Source organism: Ochotona princeps, chromosome 30, assembly GCF_030435755.1.
Source record: "Ochotona princeps isolate mOchPri1 chromosome 30, mOchPri1.hap1, whole genome shotgun sequence".
Classification (NCBI taxonomy): domain Eukaryota; kingdom Metazoa; phylum Chordata; class Mammalia; order Lagomorpha; family Ochotonidae; genus Ochotona; species Ochotona princeps.
The window spans coordinates 16,809,346-16,828,150 of NC_080861.1; the positions used below are offsets into that span (position 1 = coordinate 16,809,346).

Below are 18,805 nucleotides of genomic sequence, written 5' to 3' on the forward strand. Positions count from 1 at the left end.
GAAAACCTATGTCCCAGCTTTCCCAACAATATATGTTATCCTAAGAGACATGCAACAAATAACCTGGACACACTCACAAAGAACTTGGACACACAAAGCTGCAGACATTCACCTTTCCCTGGCTTCTCTGCCCACATTCTACTACTGCTAGGCCTCACCCCTCCTGGAACTCCAGATAGCACACAGACCAGGAACAACACTGTAATAACCATTGTCCCATCTAAGCAGCACATAGGGACCATGCTCAGGGAATTACCTGTACTGGGTCAGCCAAGAGTCAGGGTGCCAGAGTAACGGAAGTACCTGGCCAGAAAGAGAGTGAGAGCCCCTGCTTCATGGGCCTTTTTAAAGGGGCTTGTGAGGGGAGTGGTTACACACAACACAATGCCGTCCCCTCTCAGTTGATAGGTGAGTCACAGGTGGGCAGGAGCGAATACCTAAGTGTTGTGGGCTAAGGAGTTGACTAGCCCTAGTTAGGATGGACAGGAACAGGAACTGGGCTTGTAGCTAAAAACCCTAGACTAATTGGACTTCCAATATCCTGGCTCATTTAGGACGTGGGGGAAGTGGTTGAGGATGCAGTTACTATTCCATTGCTGTAGGACCCACCTTCAGGACAGAGGTTGGGGACACAGCCAAATTTCATTTGCCCACTGTCAATGGGTGCTGGCTATCACTGGCTGCACCCCATAACAGAATGACAGAATTTATGCAGCCAAAATGAAACCATTTATGTTGATGTTAAAATATACTTAAAGGCGTGGTAAATATAAAAGCCCTGTAACAACATACTACATACTAATGAAGATGTTTACTTTTGCTTTTATTTGTGTTAGCGCCTGGAGAGGGATGTGAAGGGAGTACTGCTTTATTTAAAAGGAAATGCTATTCACATTTTACATTATTAAAATCAGAAAATATAAAATCATAATACCTATCTATTCATTATATATATATATAATACATGGAAAACATATAAAGAGTCTATATCAAATCATTAAGAACTATAAATCCAAAAGTAATCTGTTTCTATATACATCCTTTTTTTTTAGTTTTATAAAAATATACTATTTTGATCCAGCAAGAATAGCCCTATTTTAAAGAGATTAGCTAAGTTTAATCACTTTTTTACTTTAAGAATGCATTCCCCAAAACTATGGAAGTCTTTATGTAATATTTGAGAAAAGAAAAATTAAGTAACTAATACTTGCTGAATCTAAAATGTTTTTTAAAAAATCCTAATCCTGGATATACTTCAAATAAATGCAACATTTACAGTTGTCCACACATTTTTTTAAGGGCAGACGGAAACTTGGCAATGCCATTGGGCACCCCCCGAAGTTACAATGCTAATCAATCCTGACGCCTCCTACCTTTAAAGCTTAGCAGCTAAAATTATATTCTTATTTATTTCCATCCAGTCATATAAAATAATATCATTGGAATAAAGCATGACAACAAATAACACGAAACGTCCTCATCCATTTTCACTGAGATGGTTTGAGTGACAATGTCATTTTGGTGAGTTTGCAGCCTGCTGCTCACAGCCCTGGGGACAAACCCCTCCGAGAGGTTAGTCTGTAGTAAAGACAGAGATGGAGAATTACAGCCTCCTAAGACCGGCAAATCCCTCTTGAAAATCTAGTTTGAAAAAAAAAAAAAAACCTCACAAAACATTCTTGAGGAAGCACACACATATCTGACGGGCAGGTGGTCATGAAGTACACGTCAAGCATCCTAACAAAGGCCTACAAAAGAGAATGCCAGACACACAGCTGCATGCCAGAGTTGGCTCTGCTGTGCCTGCTGTGCCTGGATTTGAGGGGCCCATCTCAGCAAGCCTCAGTGTCCCAACCTGTGAAATGCCCAATACTCTGAACACTTCAGAGTCATCTGTGCCTCAACAGCCAATGTATACCAAGTATAAGAAAGTGCTTTGGAAAACCATAAAGCACTAGAGAAATACATGTTTTTAAAGTCATCTTTACCAAGATAAAACACTGGGAAAAAAATATCAATTCTTAATCAAATTATATACTGTAGAGAATTCCTAAAAGGTTAAGTATGTTCTAGAGAACTGTTTACTACTGACACAGACAAATCTATTCATAAAAAGAGTGTCCACGGCAAGCCATTTTGCTTCTTTTAGTATTTTATTGCCACAGAAATTTATCCATGTCAAATACAACAACAACAACAACAACAACAACAAAAAGACATCAAGCTAGCTAAGCAAACCTTCTTGCCAAAATCCGTCACTCCTCCGAAGGCCATGTTCTCCCTCCAAAGCTCTTGCACATATTCCTTCCAGTATCCCTTCCAATTCAGCACCAAACACTGATGGCTTGTTTGGGTTGCAGGCTAAATTGCCACCTTACATTTTGCCAGATCCCACAGAGGCGTTATCAAGTGGAACAAGATACCCAACGACACACACACACACACGCATAAATGTACATATGAATGTACGTACACACAAACACACAGTGTCCTTCATTCTGTAGGGACAGATTCTTCACACAGCAAATGATCGTCACCTTAAAAGGAGGTGGCACCTCACAGTAAAAGAAAAATAAATCTTACTCACCATCTCCCATAGCCATTCAGATGGTCCAGGGAGCTCTCCCAAACCAATAGGTCAAACAACACAGCAAATCCGTGTAGCTCCGTGCCTGCGCCACTGGGCTCGGCCTGCAGCCTGCAGACACGGGAGCACTGTGTGACCCAGGCCGCGCTGCAGCTCTGCACCGCAATCGCCAACAGCTGCTACTCCACTTCAAAATAAAAGTCTGGGGTCTTGCTGAAAACCCTCGTTTATTTAGCAGAACCTAGCAGGGCTTCATCAAGATTATTGTTTAACTGGATGCATCCTGTTGGATACAGGTTACGATGTTTCTCCCTGCACTGACTGCCTGAAATTTAATCTGAGAAAAGCTCTGTGAGCCAATCAATGCCAGCCCACTGGGGGACTTTTAATGCAATCATCAAAACACAAGGCATGTGTTCAGCAATCATTCTCTGCTTCCCTAAAGATATCCATGTAATCAGTGGCAATCACATGATCTGATGGATTAACTGATCTGTGCCTTTCAGAAAAGGTTTTCTTCCTTTTGTCATTACCTTTTTAATATTTACAAGAGAAGACTGCTAGAAGTGCACAAACAGGAATAGCCCAGTTTCCATGATTAACTGCTCTCGTTATTCAGGAAGCATTTCTGGCTGCCGTAAACAAACCACGTCAAAGGCAGCCCATCAAAGGCTGCTCTGTGTGCAGACGGCAGGGCCACACGGAACAAAGCTTGCTTCTGGAGGAGGACACAGAATGTAGCCAGTGCGCAGCTGCAGGGACGCAGGGCTCTCCAAACTGCAAAGCATCAGCATACACTGTGGAGCGCTGAGAAGGCCCTGTGGTTCCGGTCACTGACAGATACGCTTACAACCCACCTAAGGGAAGAGCTGCCTGCCTTTCACCAGAGCAAATGCTACACAAATAGTAAAAACTAAACAGAACCAGCCACCTTACTGACTCAGCCAAACCAAATATCAAGGTAATTCCAGATCCTAATTTCCACGCTTTATTTTATTGTCAGCCTTCGAGAGTAATGCTTTTCCTAGCAATTGTTTCACAGAGGCTAGAAAATATTTTATACAAAAATTACAAGGCAAGACAGCAGTAGGGTTCATACACACATTAGAAAAATCAGTATTACTCCCTACCCTCCCACACAGTAAAAGAGAAAGACTTGCAATCCCAACCTCCCACGCTGTTGGTGTTTACATCTGGGTTCACCCAGAAGACTGCCTAGAAAGTTCCAAGGCAACAGCAGAGTCCGCCACAAACAGGGGGGCTTCCAACTTTCAGTTTTTTCCTCCTACCAGGCTGGTGTTGCTTCGTTTCAGCCATAATCTAATTAATTCTAAATCCAGATTCCGTCATTGCTCATAGGGGGACAATTCATTAACTCACTTTCTCAGCATGAGAATTAAAGCCGACCTTGGAAAACTCTCAAGAGGGGGAAAAAAAAAAGGATGTATTTTCAACTATTCCTAATGCTAGATGACATGCTCAAATCTCTGATGATGTAATTTACTGTGTGTTTTCAAGTGTGCTTAATAGTGAGCCAGAAAATCAACTCAAAGAACCCACTCGGAATGGAACTCAGAGGAGAGATGTGACAATTACAGAAGAAATCAGACAAAAGTATAACAGGTAAGGGGAGTAAAGCGGAAATAAAAAGAAAAGCAGCACCTTTTCTCTGAGCAATAAATGTAAGTGAGAGACAGTTAAACCAGGTTATTCCCACTTACCATCTCTCTAGCCCCAAACCCTCTCTGGATTTCCTCCTCTTAGAGTCCATCAGAACTCCCCCGAGCGGTCACGGTTCCTACTCACTCCTCCACCTGCAGCTCAGTCCCCTGGGGTCAGTAGTTTCCGCCTCACTGGCCTTCAGGCAGCCTTGGCCTCCCTTCTGTTCTTCCAATGCACCAAGCCCATTTCTGCCTTCAGAGCTTGTGCTCACTCGTTCTTCTACCCAAAAGCATCTTCCTCAGCACTTATCTCCTCACTGGCCCATTCTCAGGTCCCAGCTCCAACAGGACACCTCTCGGAGAGCTGTCCACAATAACACACGAAGTGCACCACTGAGCCAGCTGCCATCTCAACACCATAGTCCTGTAGCCCCCAGTCCTGTAGCCCCCATCTGCTTAATAAAATTTACTTAGGGGGTCCAGGGTAATGTCTCAGTGGCTAAATCCTTGCACGCACTGGGATCCCCATGCAATGGCTTGTGTCCCAGAAGCCCCACTTCCCATTCAGCTCCCTACTTGTGGCCTGGGAAAGCAGTTGAAGACAGCCCAAAGCCCTGGGACCCAGCACCTGCATGAGAGACCCGGAAGAAGCTCCTGGCTTCTAGCTTCAGATTGAATTCACTCTGGCTAGTGCGGCTATTTGGGGAGTGAAGCAGCGGATGGAAGATTTTTCTGTCTCTCCTCTCTGTAAATCTTTAAAAAATAATAAAATTTAATTTAAAAATAACAAAACACACTAAATCTGTTGTAATATGAGTGATGTTTCATTATTATGGTTTCAGGAAAACACGCATTAGTAATTTTTTCAACAGTTTCTGGTCACAGATTATCACATCGCGTAAATCTGAATTTGTGGCAGGTCTGGATAAAATCAACACAATTATTTTTTAAAGATTTTTTTTTATTATTATTGGAAAGCCGGATATACAGAGAGGAGGAGAGACAGAGAGGAAGATCTTCCGTCCGATGATGCCCATATGGGATCCCGGGGCATTCAAGGCAAGGACTTTAGCCGTTAGGCCACGCTGCTGGGCCCCAAAACAATTTTTGTTGCATAAATATACTAGGTAAAAAAGAGAAGTGACACATTTTTTAAAAAGATTTCTTTTAGTTCCCCGTTTGGCTACAGGATCCCAAGACTTTGGGTCGTCCTCTACTGCTTTCCCAGACCACAAGTGGGGAGCTAGATGGGAAGTGGAGCAGCCGTGATACGAACTAGCATCTCTATGGGGAACCAGACCCCGTGGGATCCTGCCATGTACAAGGTGAAGACTTAGCTACTGAGCCATCACGTTGAGCCTATGAAGGGATACTTTTAATAGCTTTAATATCATTTTGCTTTGTTGTACACATGACTAGTTTCACAAGCTTTCATGTTAGGCCTTTATTTTCCCTTAAAATGTTTTCCTGCCCTATAATTTTATTTTAAAGTTTTGGTGTATGTAATGAATCGAATAAGCCTGAAAACTGTGGGAAAAGTATTGTGTGGAAATATAAAAAGGAGTTGAACAAATCTTTATGACATTACTTTGTATGCCATCTATTTACTGTCATCGAGTTGTTTCCACCTGTGAAAATTATTCGGGTATCTAGAGTAGCTATCTGCAGCTCGATGGTTCTGAAAGCCCTGCCTGTGATGGATGCCAGTCCGTGGATACGCAAGCCTCATGCAAAATTATGTACTACTGGCCTGTAACTACATACATCCTCCAACATATCTTAAGCCATGCCTAGTTGCTAACAGTGTCTAATGCAATGGAAATGCAATGGAAATGGTTGTATTTTTTAAAGAGTAATGTCAAACTGTGTAAAAAAAAAAAAGTACACTTTTAAATACGAAAGCAAGCCTTGCAGCTTTATTAATATTTTTGATCACTAGCTGGTTGAATATGCAAAACAAACACAGGCCAACTGTACTGTCATTAACTAGCGGATAAAGATCTCTCTTTGTAGCTCAGCTTTTTTTTAAAGAAGAAGAAAAAAACATTCTGACCAATTTTTATGCCAGAATATGTATGTTACAGGCTTGCAACTTACACCATGCTTCTAAAATTCAGATTATAATCTCCAATACAATCTCTGAAGAAAAATAAATGCCAGGTTCTTACCCCCAAATCTCCCTGGCTCATGGAGAGATAAAGAGGAAAAAGAATCCAGCGTGGTAGCCTAGTGGCTAAAGTCCTTGCCTTGCACACACTGGGATCCCATATGCTGCTTCCCATCCAGCTTGTGCCCTGGGAAGGCAGTCGAGGACGGCCCAAAGCCTTTGAACCCTGCACCTGCGTGGGAGACCTGGAAGAAATTCCTGTCTATTGGCTTCTGGTAAGCTCAGCTCTGGCCTTTGTGGCCTCTTGGGGAGCAAACCACAGGATGGAAGATCTTCCTCTCTGTCTCCCCTCCTCTGTATATCTGACTTCCCAACAAAGATTAATAAATCTTATAAAAAAAAAAAAGAGAGAGAGAGAGAGAAAGAATTAACTGCTAGAAAAACAGGGACCAGAAAGATACCCAAATATCTTCTACTCAGAGAAGTGAGAAACAGCTGGCAGCCAAGGTGCCGACTGACAGTGCTGAAGTTAATTTACGCTAAGTGAATTAAGTGTAGATTAAGATAGACATAATATGTAATACACCCAATTTTCTGTCTTCTAACAACCACAACTTAATCTTGGTTGAACCTAGAAAAAAAGATCGATATTGTGTTTGTATCTAGCTTTCCTATTATTTGACTATAAATTCCCACATCATTTTTTTTTCTCTCCAATACTGTTACATCAGCAAGCTAATTCACACTCTCTTCAAGGCTACTTTCCGAGGTGGAAGAAACAGCCATGCTATTTTGGCAATAGAATATATTTCACATTTATAACTAATTGATATGGAAAGCCTAAATTTTAGTTAATGTTACTCAGCATCAATCTGACAGAAAGGAAATGAACCACAAAACTAAAAACCACCAGCTACTGATTCCAGGCCTCCCTTAAGTGCACCTGGGCTCCCTGGTGTCCCTGTCTCTGCTGCCCAAGCACCCTGAGGGGTTCACGCAGCAGGACTCAGCCCCTCAGCCTCACAATACCGACTAAAACCAACACCCAAGACAAATGCTCCACTTAAAAAACCACCTCTATGTGTGCAATGCTGAGGGCAAGAGGGCACGACACAGCAATACAGAGGACGCAAAAGCCAGAGAAACCCACAAGATCATTTTACTCTATAGATGTAACATTGTATTTTCACTCACTCCAAAAAGCTAGAAGTAATGACCAAAAAGGATGCGAAGATTCTACTATATCCCAACTAACTTTTCAAACTTTTGCAAATCAGCTTTTCTGAATCGGTGTTATAATAGCTGGCTTAAAAACACATCTAAAACTTTGCCAAATAATCTTAGAAATATTTCAGAAAAGGAATATTTCATTATTCTTACCTTTATTGACACTCAAAATCATTCCACCTGAATTTTGCACTTCATCAAATTTAGCAAAGATCACTTTTAACCTGGGAATAAAAAATAAACTGTTTTGGTTTTTTATGCATAGAAATGGACCACAGTTTGCTTTACTAATTCCCTTAGAAAGAACAATTTTAAGAATTCAGTTAGTTTCTATCACAATTCTTTTATAACTAACTCACACACACAAGACTAAAAATCCAGCTCTCTTTGTCTGAAAGAAGCTAAACACAGGTAAGACTCTATACAAGTTAGTGAAATGACAACTTCACACAAAATGGGTTCCCATGTTTTGTTATAAAATTATTTCTACAAACCCATCAAAAGTATTCTATGTCCAGCCTTAAAATAAATCCACTTGGTCACCATGATATCCTTACAAAGTACATATTTTAAGCCAAGGAACCTTAGGGCAAATGCAAAAAGAATGAAACGTATAGGGCAAGGCAGGTAGCCTAGCGGCTAAAGTCCTCGCCTTGAAAGCCCCGGGATCCCATATGGGCACCGGTTCTAATCCCGGCAGCTCCACTTCCCATCCAGCTCCCTGCTTGTGGCCTGGGAGGGCAGTTGAGGACGGCCCAATGCATTGGGACACTGCACCCGCATGGGAGACCTGGAAGAGGTTCCAGGTTCCCGGCTTCGGATCGGCGCGCACCGGCCGTTGCAGCTCACTTGGGGAGTGAATCATCGGACGGAAGATCTTCCTCTCTGTCTCTCCTCCTCTGTGTATATCTGGCTGTAATAAAATGAATAAATCTTTAAAAAAAAAAAAGAATGAAATGTATAATGTTAGACTTTACACTGATGCTGATAACCTGATGCTCTTGCTGTTGATCTATTTTCATACAATATCAATTCCACTGGTATGTCTCACATTCTAGGCTGTGACTTACACTCATGAGTTAGGCAGGAAGGCCACTATGATATGGTCTTCAATTGCCAAACATTTTTCTGCAGCTTACTCTCATATACCTGTCACAACTGTGTTTCATAAAACCTCACACCTTGGCTCACATCCTGCCTTACCTGTAAATTGAAGATCCAGATGTTTTGTGATTTTAGCCACTGCCTTATTTCAGTAAGAAAGAACTAACTGGGGACCAGGGTGGCTTACCAATCTAATCCTCACCCTGAGCGCTGGCAGGTGCTGGCATCCCATAAGGGTGCCACTTCAGGTCCTGGTTTCTCTACTTTCTGATCCAGCTCCCTGCTTATGGCCTGGGAAAACAACAGAGCATGGCTCAAGTCCTTGCACCCCTGAATCAATGGGGAAAACCCAAAACAAGCTCCTGGCTCCCGACTTTGAATCACCTCAGCTCTGGTTGTTGTGGCCATTTGGGGCATGAACCAGCAGATTCAAGATCTCTCTCTCTCTCTCTCTCTCTTCCTCCTTCTCTAACACTGACTTTCAAGCTAAATAAATAATTTTTTAAAGATTTATTTATTTTTATTGGAAAGGCAGATATAGAGAGAGGAGAGACAGAGAGGAAGATCTTCTGTCTGATGATTCACTCCCCAAGTGAGCCGCAACGGCTGGAGCTGAGCCAATCCGAAGCCAGGAGCCTCTTCCGGGTCTCCCACATGGCTGCAGGGTCCCAAGGCTCTGGGCCGTCCTCAACTGCTTTCCCAGGCCACAGGCAGGGAGCTGGATGGGAAGCAGGGCTGCCAGGATTAGAACCAGCGCCCATATGGGATCCCAGTGCGTGTAAGGCGAGGACCTTAACCACTACGCCACATAAATAAATCTTTAAGAAGAAAAAAGTGGTTGTTTTTTAAAAAGTCAAATCCTACAAAGGATTTTTTAAAATAAGATTTATAAACCATAATTTTACCTCCTCCATCTCACTAAGTTCAGCAAACACCAATTGTTTGCAAATCTAAAAACATTTCAGTCAAAGACACAGCTCATGTTTCGGCCCTAGGGATTAGGCTGACTCTAGGGCCAACCGCACTCCATGGAAGAGTGGTGATTCCAGCCAGACACTCTACCTCTGATCCAGCTCCCTGCCACTGCACCTGACAGGCAGCAAACCATGGCCCAAATACTTGGGTTCCTGCACCAATGTGGGAGAACCACATGAAGCTCTTGGCCCGTGGTTTCAGACCTGCCTAACCTGACATTGTGGCCATTTGGGGCCAGGGAGGGGGGGCGGTGAACAAGCAGATGAAAAGTCCTCTTTATCCTTCTCACTCTGTCATTGAATCCTCAAATGAATAAATCTTCACACACACACACACACATGCACACAATTAACCATCAGCTATGGATTAGCAAAATGTGAACAGAAAATTATTAGGGCTGGCAGATAAAACATACTTCCAGGGATGCAGAGGGAGAAGCAAATAGCATTACCAGAAAGACAGGTCAAGCCAAATAGCGTGGACAGCATCAAGCTCTTTCGGTGCCCGGCTACACTGGGCAAACACACGCACCGCATCTCATCATCACTGCCAGCTCTCACTCTGCCTCCTCTTCGCACGACACCCCACTCTCTTCTCAGTCTCCTTTTCCTTTTAACGCCTCTCACTTGATCAACGTCTCTTTGAAACTATCACCCCATTTTACTTGGCACTTATTGAAAAGAGATTAATCACCTGTTCAGAATTTTATAAGCCCATAACGTCTTACAGTTAAAGCAAACCAACAAACTGAACAGTGTAATTTTGTTTTTATCTGTTACTCAATGGATCTCTTCATATTCAATCATTAAGATCCAGAGATCCATTTTAGAAAAACAGACTCATAACTAAACATTACGCGCTACACTAGCATTCTGCTGAAAATGGGGGGGGGGAGCAATTTAAAAGCAAAAAAGGAGAATCTAGGATCTTTTTTAAGTAATTCTGAATTTGTAAAAAAAAAAAAAAACCTCTTTATGATCATGAATTAAGAACATGAGACACACATCTTGTAAGACATTTAAAATCCAAATATTTTTCCCATTAGATAAACTGCCTTTTACTTGATTTCCTTGAAGCATTTTTTGTTTTGCTTTTTTACTTATGCTTTTGGTATCATGCCCAAGAAATAAGTTAACAAAGTTTTATCATTTTAACTCCTACGTTCAGTTCTATGATCCATTTTGACTTCATTTTGGGGTTGGTGTGAAAAACACACGCAACTTCACTCTTTTTCAAGTGGATCTGCAGTTTCCACAGCACCATTTGAAAAAAAAAAAAAGAAAAAGACCTTTTTACCATTGAATGTCTTGGCATGTCTACGAAAATTAATGGCTCCTAAAGCCAGTTCATTTCTGAACTTTTACTTCAGCTTAATTCATCTACATCTAGTGTTTTGGCAGTACCATGTCAGAGTTTACTGACGACAAAATATGACAGAAAAAAAATTTCAATTGTTATTTCAAGCCTGTTTCAAGCTTTGTGAATTACCCTGAAGTTTCATTAGTTTAACAAAGAATAGGTTTTATATACATATGAAGGTCAGAAGACCTAGAAGACCAAGAAGGGAAGGGGGACAGACAAAGGCAGCAGATCTTGAGAGGCAATAATGCCCTTCCGGGAATGAGAGCTGCAACGTGGCCGCCAAGGCAAGTGAATTTCCAGCTTTAAAGCAAGTAAGTTCTATTCAGTATAATGTTTACTCTGGAAACCATGCGCCTGTGGCAGAAGGGAGCACACAAGCAAACGGGAAAAGATCAGAGGAACAGTCTGAAAAGGGGAGGAAGCCGAAGTGAATCCATGCTTTACCTTCTAAAAGCTTAGGAAGTCTTTAAGATATGTTCAATGCTGTGAGGACTTAAAAAACTACTACTTATAAAATGCGTATGACCTTACGGTCATGGGTAAAGAGAAACTATGGCAAGTTTGAAACGGTAAAGCTTCACCATCTACTTGAGAAGCAGAACTCACGTACCCACAAAGTTCCGCCCCGGTTTCTAGTATGTGCAGAAAGCATCACTGAGGACACACGCCCAGCACAGAGCACAGCCAAGGTGGAGTCAAGAAGCCTGCAGCTTCCCACCACCCACTGCCCCGGGCGCCAAGTCCTCTTCATCTGCGAAGTGACCAGCCACTTCTTGAAAAAATGTCCTTACTTAAACTTGAAAGCAAGAGTGAAAATGAAGAGAAAAAAAAAAAGACAGAAAAGAAACAGACATTTTCTGTCTGTTGGTTGAGTCCCCGAGTGGGGACCAAGCTGCAGCCAGGAGACAGGAATGCATCTAGGTCTCCCTCGTGGGCAGCAGGAGCCCCAGCACGTGGACTGCTATCTGCTGCCTTCTGTTACTGGCAGGTGCATCAGCAGGAAGCTGAACTGGAGGTACAGCAACCAGGACTCCAAACAAGCATTCTGATGGAGGATGCCAGTGTCACAAAAGGCGGCTTACCTTGCTAAGCTACAACACCAATCCCAGAAAAACCTCTTAGAGAAGGGGAAAATGATAAAAGTAGATTAGGTAACTAAGTCATTGGCCTAATTCAGTAACAACATTAAAGTCTTAGCTACTTGCACATGGCAAAACCCTTATGAGGAATTTAAGGAGGAATTTTTCTTTAATAATTGAAAATACCAAAATTACAAGTGAATCAAAAAAGAAAGTGGGGGGGCTAGCATTGTGCCATAATGGGCTAAGCCACCTTCTGCAGTGCCAGCACCCCAATGGGCACAGGTTTTCATCCTGGCAGTTGCACTTCAGACTCAGCTTTCTGCTAATGTGCCTAGGAAACAGGCACAGGGACAGTCCAGGTGTTTGGGTCCCTTCACCAACGTGGGAGACCAAAAACAAACTCCTGGACATCAGTTTCAGTCTGGTCCAGGCCTGGCTGCTGTGGCCACCTGGAGAGTGAACCACTGGATAGAAGATACCTTTGCCAAAACCCCTGTATCTTTCCTTCTCTGTGACTCAAATTAAAAACAAAGCACATACGAGGCGAGGATTTTAGCCACTGGGCCACCACACTGGGCCCCAAAAAAGCATTTTAAAAATGCTTTTTGCATAGCGGTTAAAGTCCTCGCCTTGAACGCCCCAGGATCCCATCTGGACGCTGGTTCTAATCCCAGCAGCTCCACTTCCCATCCAGCTCCCTGCCTGTGGCCTGGGAAAGCAGTTGAGGACGGTCCAAGACCTTGGGACCCTGCACCCGTGTGGGAGATCCAAAAGAGGCTCCTGGCTTCGGATGGGAGCTGGATGGGAAGCAGGCCGCCAGAACACGAACTGGCGACCATATGAGATCCTGGGCACGTGCAAGGCGAGGACTTTAGCCACTACGCTATCGCGCCGGGCCCTGAATTCTTTATATTTTAAACTAAAAGATGTATCCATATGTATTTTACACAGTCGCGATACATTTTCAAAAATATACTCCCTAGCTAGGTTCACCTATGCTTATTTTTACATTGCTGCAAACCTTAAAAAAAAGTCCTCATATATGTGGACCACCGCAATTCAACCTTGTTTTATTCAATTTCAACTGTAACAATATCAGTAATAGGAGACAACATCATCACAGATCCCACAGACATTACAAAGATAACACAAAGGAAGCGGTGAGCATGAGGCACAGAGGGTTAGGCTGCTGATGGTGATACTCACATCCCACATCCGGGGGCCTGGTTCAAACCCTAGCTACGCTGAGCTTCCAATTCAGCTTCCTGCTATTGCACCTGAGAGGCAATAGATGGTGATGGCTCAAGTACATGGGTTCCTGCCACTCACATCAAAGAACCTCTGGGGTTGGCGTAAGTATTCAATGCTGCGACCCACACCGGGGCATCTATGGGGTTCCTGGCTTCTGGTCTCAGCATAGCCAAGTCCTAGCTGTTGGCAAGCATTTAGGGAGTGAAGCTGAAAGTAAATCCCGCCCTGCCACTCTGCCCTCTAAATAAATACATCTTTAAAGATAAATTATTGCATCAATAGACACAGAAAGAACACTGAAATAATCCAATACCCATTCATGATTCAGTAACCAGAAACAGAGAGGAACTTGCTCAAACTGATGAATATTTACAAAAAACCTACAGCTACAAAGGAGACCTGGAGGGGCCTCCTGGTTCCTGGCTTTGTATCAGCTCAGCTCTAGCCACTGCAGCCACTTGGGGAGTGAACCAGCGGTTGGAAGACCCTTCTGTGTCTCCTTCTCTCTCAAAATCTTTCCAATAAAAATAAATAAATCTTAAAAAAAAAAAGAAAAAACAAATAGTGCCTGAATCTTGTAAAGCTTTTTGATACCATGTAAACTACACAGAACTTTTCAATAACGGGCATTCAAAAACCTTGTAACAAATTCATGAATAATTTTACCAATCCTTACTTGCGTATTTTCCAAATAACCGCCACAGGGTATCAAGTGATAACTATACTTACACATTAAATAATACATAATGAACAAACACATGATCAAATAGTAATAAAAAATTAGTAAAATCTTAAATAATTCTTTAAGTGGTGATAACTTGTATACACATCATTTTATGTCTTTTGAATATTAATACCATCTCAAAAATTTAAGTATTTGTAAAAACCTTTGAAAAACTGTAAAGCTAGCAGCGAAATCATAAACAAATTTAGACTTACCTAGCAGGAGGAATTCCTCTTGCATAAAGATCCACTCTCACTTTCTCTCCCACATGTCTATAAATCTCAACTATAGCCAATACTGCAGCATCTCTCACCTATAAAAGAATTAGAGCTTCTCATTAAACTTACACACGATAAAATGTTTCACTTCAAGGTAAAATTATACCAGCAGAGACTGTGGCATGTCAATGGCAAAAAAAAAAAATAAAAAGCGGGGGGGGGGGATCACCAAGTTTCTAGAAAAATCTATGAAAGTCTAAGCCTAGCAAAAGTCTTACAGAAGTCTAAAACAACTGATAAAGTTACTGATCTGGCTTTAAAAAATCTTTTCATAGTCAGATTCTATAGATAACTGCTCAATAAATGTATTAACATAAATTGTCAGAGTTAATATACTTTCCCAAACTAAAACTGCTTTTAAATAATGTGACCTGAACTTCAAAAGATTATTTTGCTCCAATGTTCAAAGCAGCATTATTAGCAATGGCCAAAAGTAAAAACAAACCAATCACCCAACCACAAACGAGTGAAAGGGAAAAAGGTGTTACCTGGGTGTAAACGTATACAACAGAACACTATTCAGCCCTAAAAAGAAGAAATTTCTCACAAATACAACATAACATGGATAAGCCCTGAGGCATCACGGTAAATGAAATAACCCAGACAAATCAGGCCAAATGCTACATGATTCACCTTCAATGAAGCAATTTATAAAAACAAAAAGCAGAACAGTGTGGTTTCTAAGAGCTAAGAAGCAGGAGGAGGAAATGAGAAGTTGAACTGTTCAATGAGCATAGAGTTTTACTTTGGCAACATGGATGGTGGAGATGGTCACTAAACAATGCAAGGAGAGTCTACACTTGAAAATATTTTACCACAATTTAAAAAATAAAACTGCAGTCAGGAATCTGGCAGAGAGCACTAATAAATTCCCTTGCACAGCTAAACTGCAAATGGCAGCTCAGGCAACAGGGGGATTCTCTCCTCTAAACGTCTAGAAAGGCAGGTACGTCCTGAAAGGAGAGAGAAACCTTACTCAGCATCATGCCAAACGGCCAAGCCACGTCAAGCACGGATTAGACCGCAAGCCTGTATTCCGCCTACAGTGCAGACAGCACAGCAAAGCCCTAGGGAGTGAGAAGCCACCGATGTGAAATTCCTGCTAAGTCGGATGATGGTTACTGCCAAAAAGTTGTTATGCAATAATATTCAAGAATAAAGAAAGGAAGCTAAAAACTGTCTTCATAATTAACATATATTTTTTTTTTCACCTCCCAAGATCAGGTCGTTAAGTTCCATATGTCCTTAATACTTGCCAATTAACAAACTGAAGCAATTTTCACAAACTGTAATGTTTTGAAAGCTAACTGTATTAGATTATTTTGAAAGGAAGTAAAATCTTGATTTCACTATCCATATTCCATCCTCTTTCTTTTTGTTAAGTTAAAGGCACTAGAAAAGAATTATCAAGAAGTTAGCAAATGTTCAAATGCAAACAAATTCTTACCTGACTATTAGAATCTCCAAATAGGGCACATAAATGTGGTACCAATTTGCTGAGGACTAATGGCTGAGCCCCAAAACTAAATTTGAGGAAAAAAAATAGTTATTTGGCTTTAATCAAACAGTAAACAAAATAAACTCATATCTTCTTATCTACATTAATACAACCTAATATAACCAACATGGTGGAGAGGATGAACACACATCATTAAAAGATGAAGGATATGAAATACAAGCAAAAAATAATTCTAGATAATGTAAACTTGAATAATCATGACTGAATGAAAACTGTAACAAAGGATTGACCAGGGCAAAACAATCAACCAATGGCACTCTTCAACCTCCAAAAATATTAATTAAGAAAAATCTAGGCTTTCAGCTTCTTGAAATAGTGGTTTTTAGAGTATGGGTCTCAGATAAATTTGTATTTCAATGGAACAGTTAAAAGATCTTTCTTTATGCTTCTTAACGTTTTTGACGAGGTCATAGGTTGAAAGCAAATGACACGAGAGCCCCAAATCACAGAACCTGTGAAGGTGAGGAGCACTTACAGGCTCTGGGTGGCAGAAAGGATCATAGAGCAGTGAAAGGAAATAAACGAAAAGTATTGTTAAGAAAAGGAAGCAGCAATACAGGAGAAGCTAGGCTATTACGTATTCGTTAACATATTGCATAGAGTCTGAAAAAGTAACTCAGAACAAGAACAGCCCCCATTACACTTCTTCAGTGTTAGCTCTGAGCCATCCATACCTTTCAAGAACCCTGCAAAATGTTGCACAAGACTTTCTAGTAACCTGGGAAAGTCTTGTCAATTTATGGGTTTTTTTCCCCCAATGGCTTATTTTATTTACTTGAAAGGCAGAATTGTAGAAAGGGAGAAGACATGGAAACAGATCTTCCATGCACTGGCTCCTTCCCTAAATGGTCACTAGAGCCTCAGCTGGAGCAGGTGGAAGCCAGGAAGGAACCTGCAACTCCATCCAGGTCTTTCACGTGTCAGGTGCCCAGCCCCGAGGCCAGCACCACTGCTTTCCCAGGTGCAACTGTAAGGAGCTGTATCAGAAGCAGAGCTCCCGGGGCTTGAACCAGCACTCACATGTAGACATGACAAGAGGTGGCTCATTAGCCTATGATTTTAGTAGTGAGTCACAGTGTTCTATAGGAAGCCCAGAGCCAACTGGAGAAAGGGCTAGTGGCATAGTGGCTATAATACATGACATACTAATGAATCAGAAACCATCCCAAGTTAAATCCATTACAGACAGACATCCTAAAACCCCACGTTATCAGTTTTGTGATAATCTATTTTGAGTGGTTTCAACTAACATGACTAAAGAAAAAAGAAACACTTTTTAACAGAGTGATAATTCAGAAACTAACAAAAACAGAATATATGCAATTAAGAGCAAAAATATCAAAAACTTCTGTGCTACAAATCAATTAGTAACTATTTAAAATTTGAGTTTTACTTTTGGAGATATAAAAAACAAGGCTATTTATAGTCATCATAAACTTACGTGTTTAATGTTTCAATAAGACACAGACACACGCCTTCTCGAGATCGAAAATTCTTGTGTTTAAAGCCAGACGCCAACAGTCCCCAAATATACTATTTGAAAGAAAAGTGAACAGGTGTAATAAGAATTAAATGATGCATGTTAGAATGTTTTATCTTTTCTTAACCTTATTATCAACCCTACTGATAAGTGAAATATTTTCATTAGACTGTTCTTCTCTCTACCACACACTGAATATCCCTTATTCAAAATGCTTGGGACCAGAAATGTTCTATGCTTTAGATTTTGGAATATTTATATACATATAATGAAATACCTTGGATATGACAAATAAGCCTAAGATAAAATTTATTTATGTTTCATCTGCACCTACTCTCTTACCGTGAAGGCAATTTTATACTCTATTTTGAGTGCACTGTGTTTTTATTGCAACTCAACATGTGACATAGGGTGTGGAATTTTCCACGTGGCATCATTTCAGCCCTCAAAAAGTTTTGGACTGGGGAGCAATTAGGATTGAATTTTTGGATTAAGGATGTTCTCAATCTATATTTACAAATTTTTCCAAGCCAAATTTAAGCTTTACTTGCTCTCACCCATTGTTTAATACCTTAATCACATTTTAGTCTTTATATATTATTCACTTTAGATTTCAATTATTCTCAGGAGAACTACGTCTAAAACCTTAAAAACACAGAATTCTATGTACACAGGATTTTTCTTAATGTGCTAGAAGCCTTGAATAACAATGCTACCATTATAAGTCCAACAGTCCAGTAAACATCTAAATCACCCAACATTGCCTAGCAACTACTACAGACTATTAATGGAACAGCCTTTCCCCCCAACACTGTATAATTAAGGCTTTTCTCTTAATAATATTGGACCCAAAAACAGAAATTTTTTGAGCAAGTCATTTTTCAGTCACCTACTATTAATTTTCTTTGGAAAAAGAAAGTTGACTTAAAAATTCCTAAGTGTGAATAACAACTCAATAACACCATCTCTGGAAGTTTATTATATGTAATTATTTATAGAAAGATATTTCAAAAATTCATACAAAATAGAATTAAAATATAAATGCAAAAAAAATTGAAATTCGTATGGATATATTTTTTACAATATGAACTTTTCATGAATGACTAATGACCCCCTATGTGCACAGATTTTGAAAATTTCTGCACCAAAATTATTTTTTCTTTTTGCTTCCCACAAACTTTCTGAAGTGCTCTCTATGTGTAAAGATGTCCTTTATGGTGTTCTTTGTAATAACAAAAAGTCAAAAGCAAGTTAAAATGTAAATCAATCTCCATTAAACTGCTAATGAGGATTTATTTCTTATATAAAACATTCAGAGAAACTTTATTTTCATCACCTAATATATCTTGAATTTCTTATAAAACATACATATTATCATTTTTAAGCTCCACTTTTAAGTCACATGATATCACTGTGCATTAATATTCTGAGTTTCTTCCCACTTGTCC

At 40.6% G+C, this 18,805-nt stretch overlaps 1 protein-coding gene across 4 annotated transcripts in view; it reads right to left on the bottom strand.

Moving 5' to 3' along the window:
- CLASP2 (cytoplasmic linker associated protein 2) overlaps positions 1–18,805 on the bottom strand; it is a 164,541-nt gene that overhangs the window by 122,580 nt on the left and 23,156 nt on the right. For 2 of the 4 annotated variants that reach the window (XM_058657143.1, XM_036497694.2), the window contains exons 4-7: positions 17,319–17,410; positions 15,806–15,881; positions 14,296–14,393; positions 7,736–7,806 (exon numbers count right to left, since the gene is read on the bottom strand). In XM_058657143.1, the coding sequence (XP_058513126.1) occupies positions 7,736–7,806; positions 14,296–14,393; positions 15,806–15,881; positions 17,319–17,410 (337 nt within the window). Of the gene's footprint in view, positions 1–2,587; positions 3,191–7,735; positions 7,807–14,295; positions 14,394–15,805; positions 15,882–17,318; positions 17,411–18,805 lie in introns of those variants that run through there. The other 2 variants (XM_058657145.1, XM_058657144.1) reach the window with 1 other exon arrangement.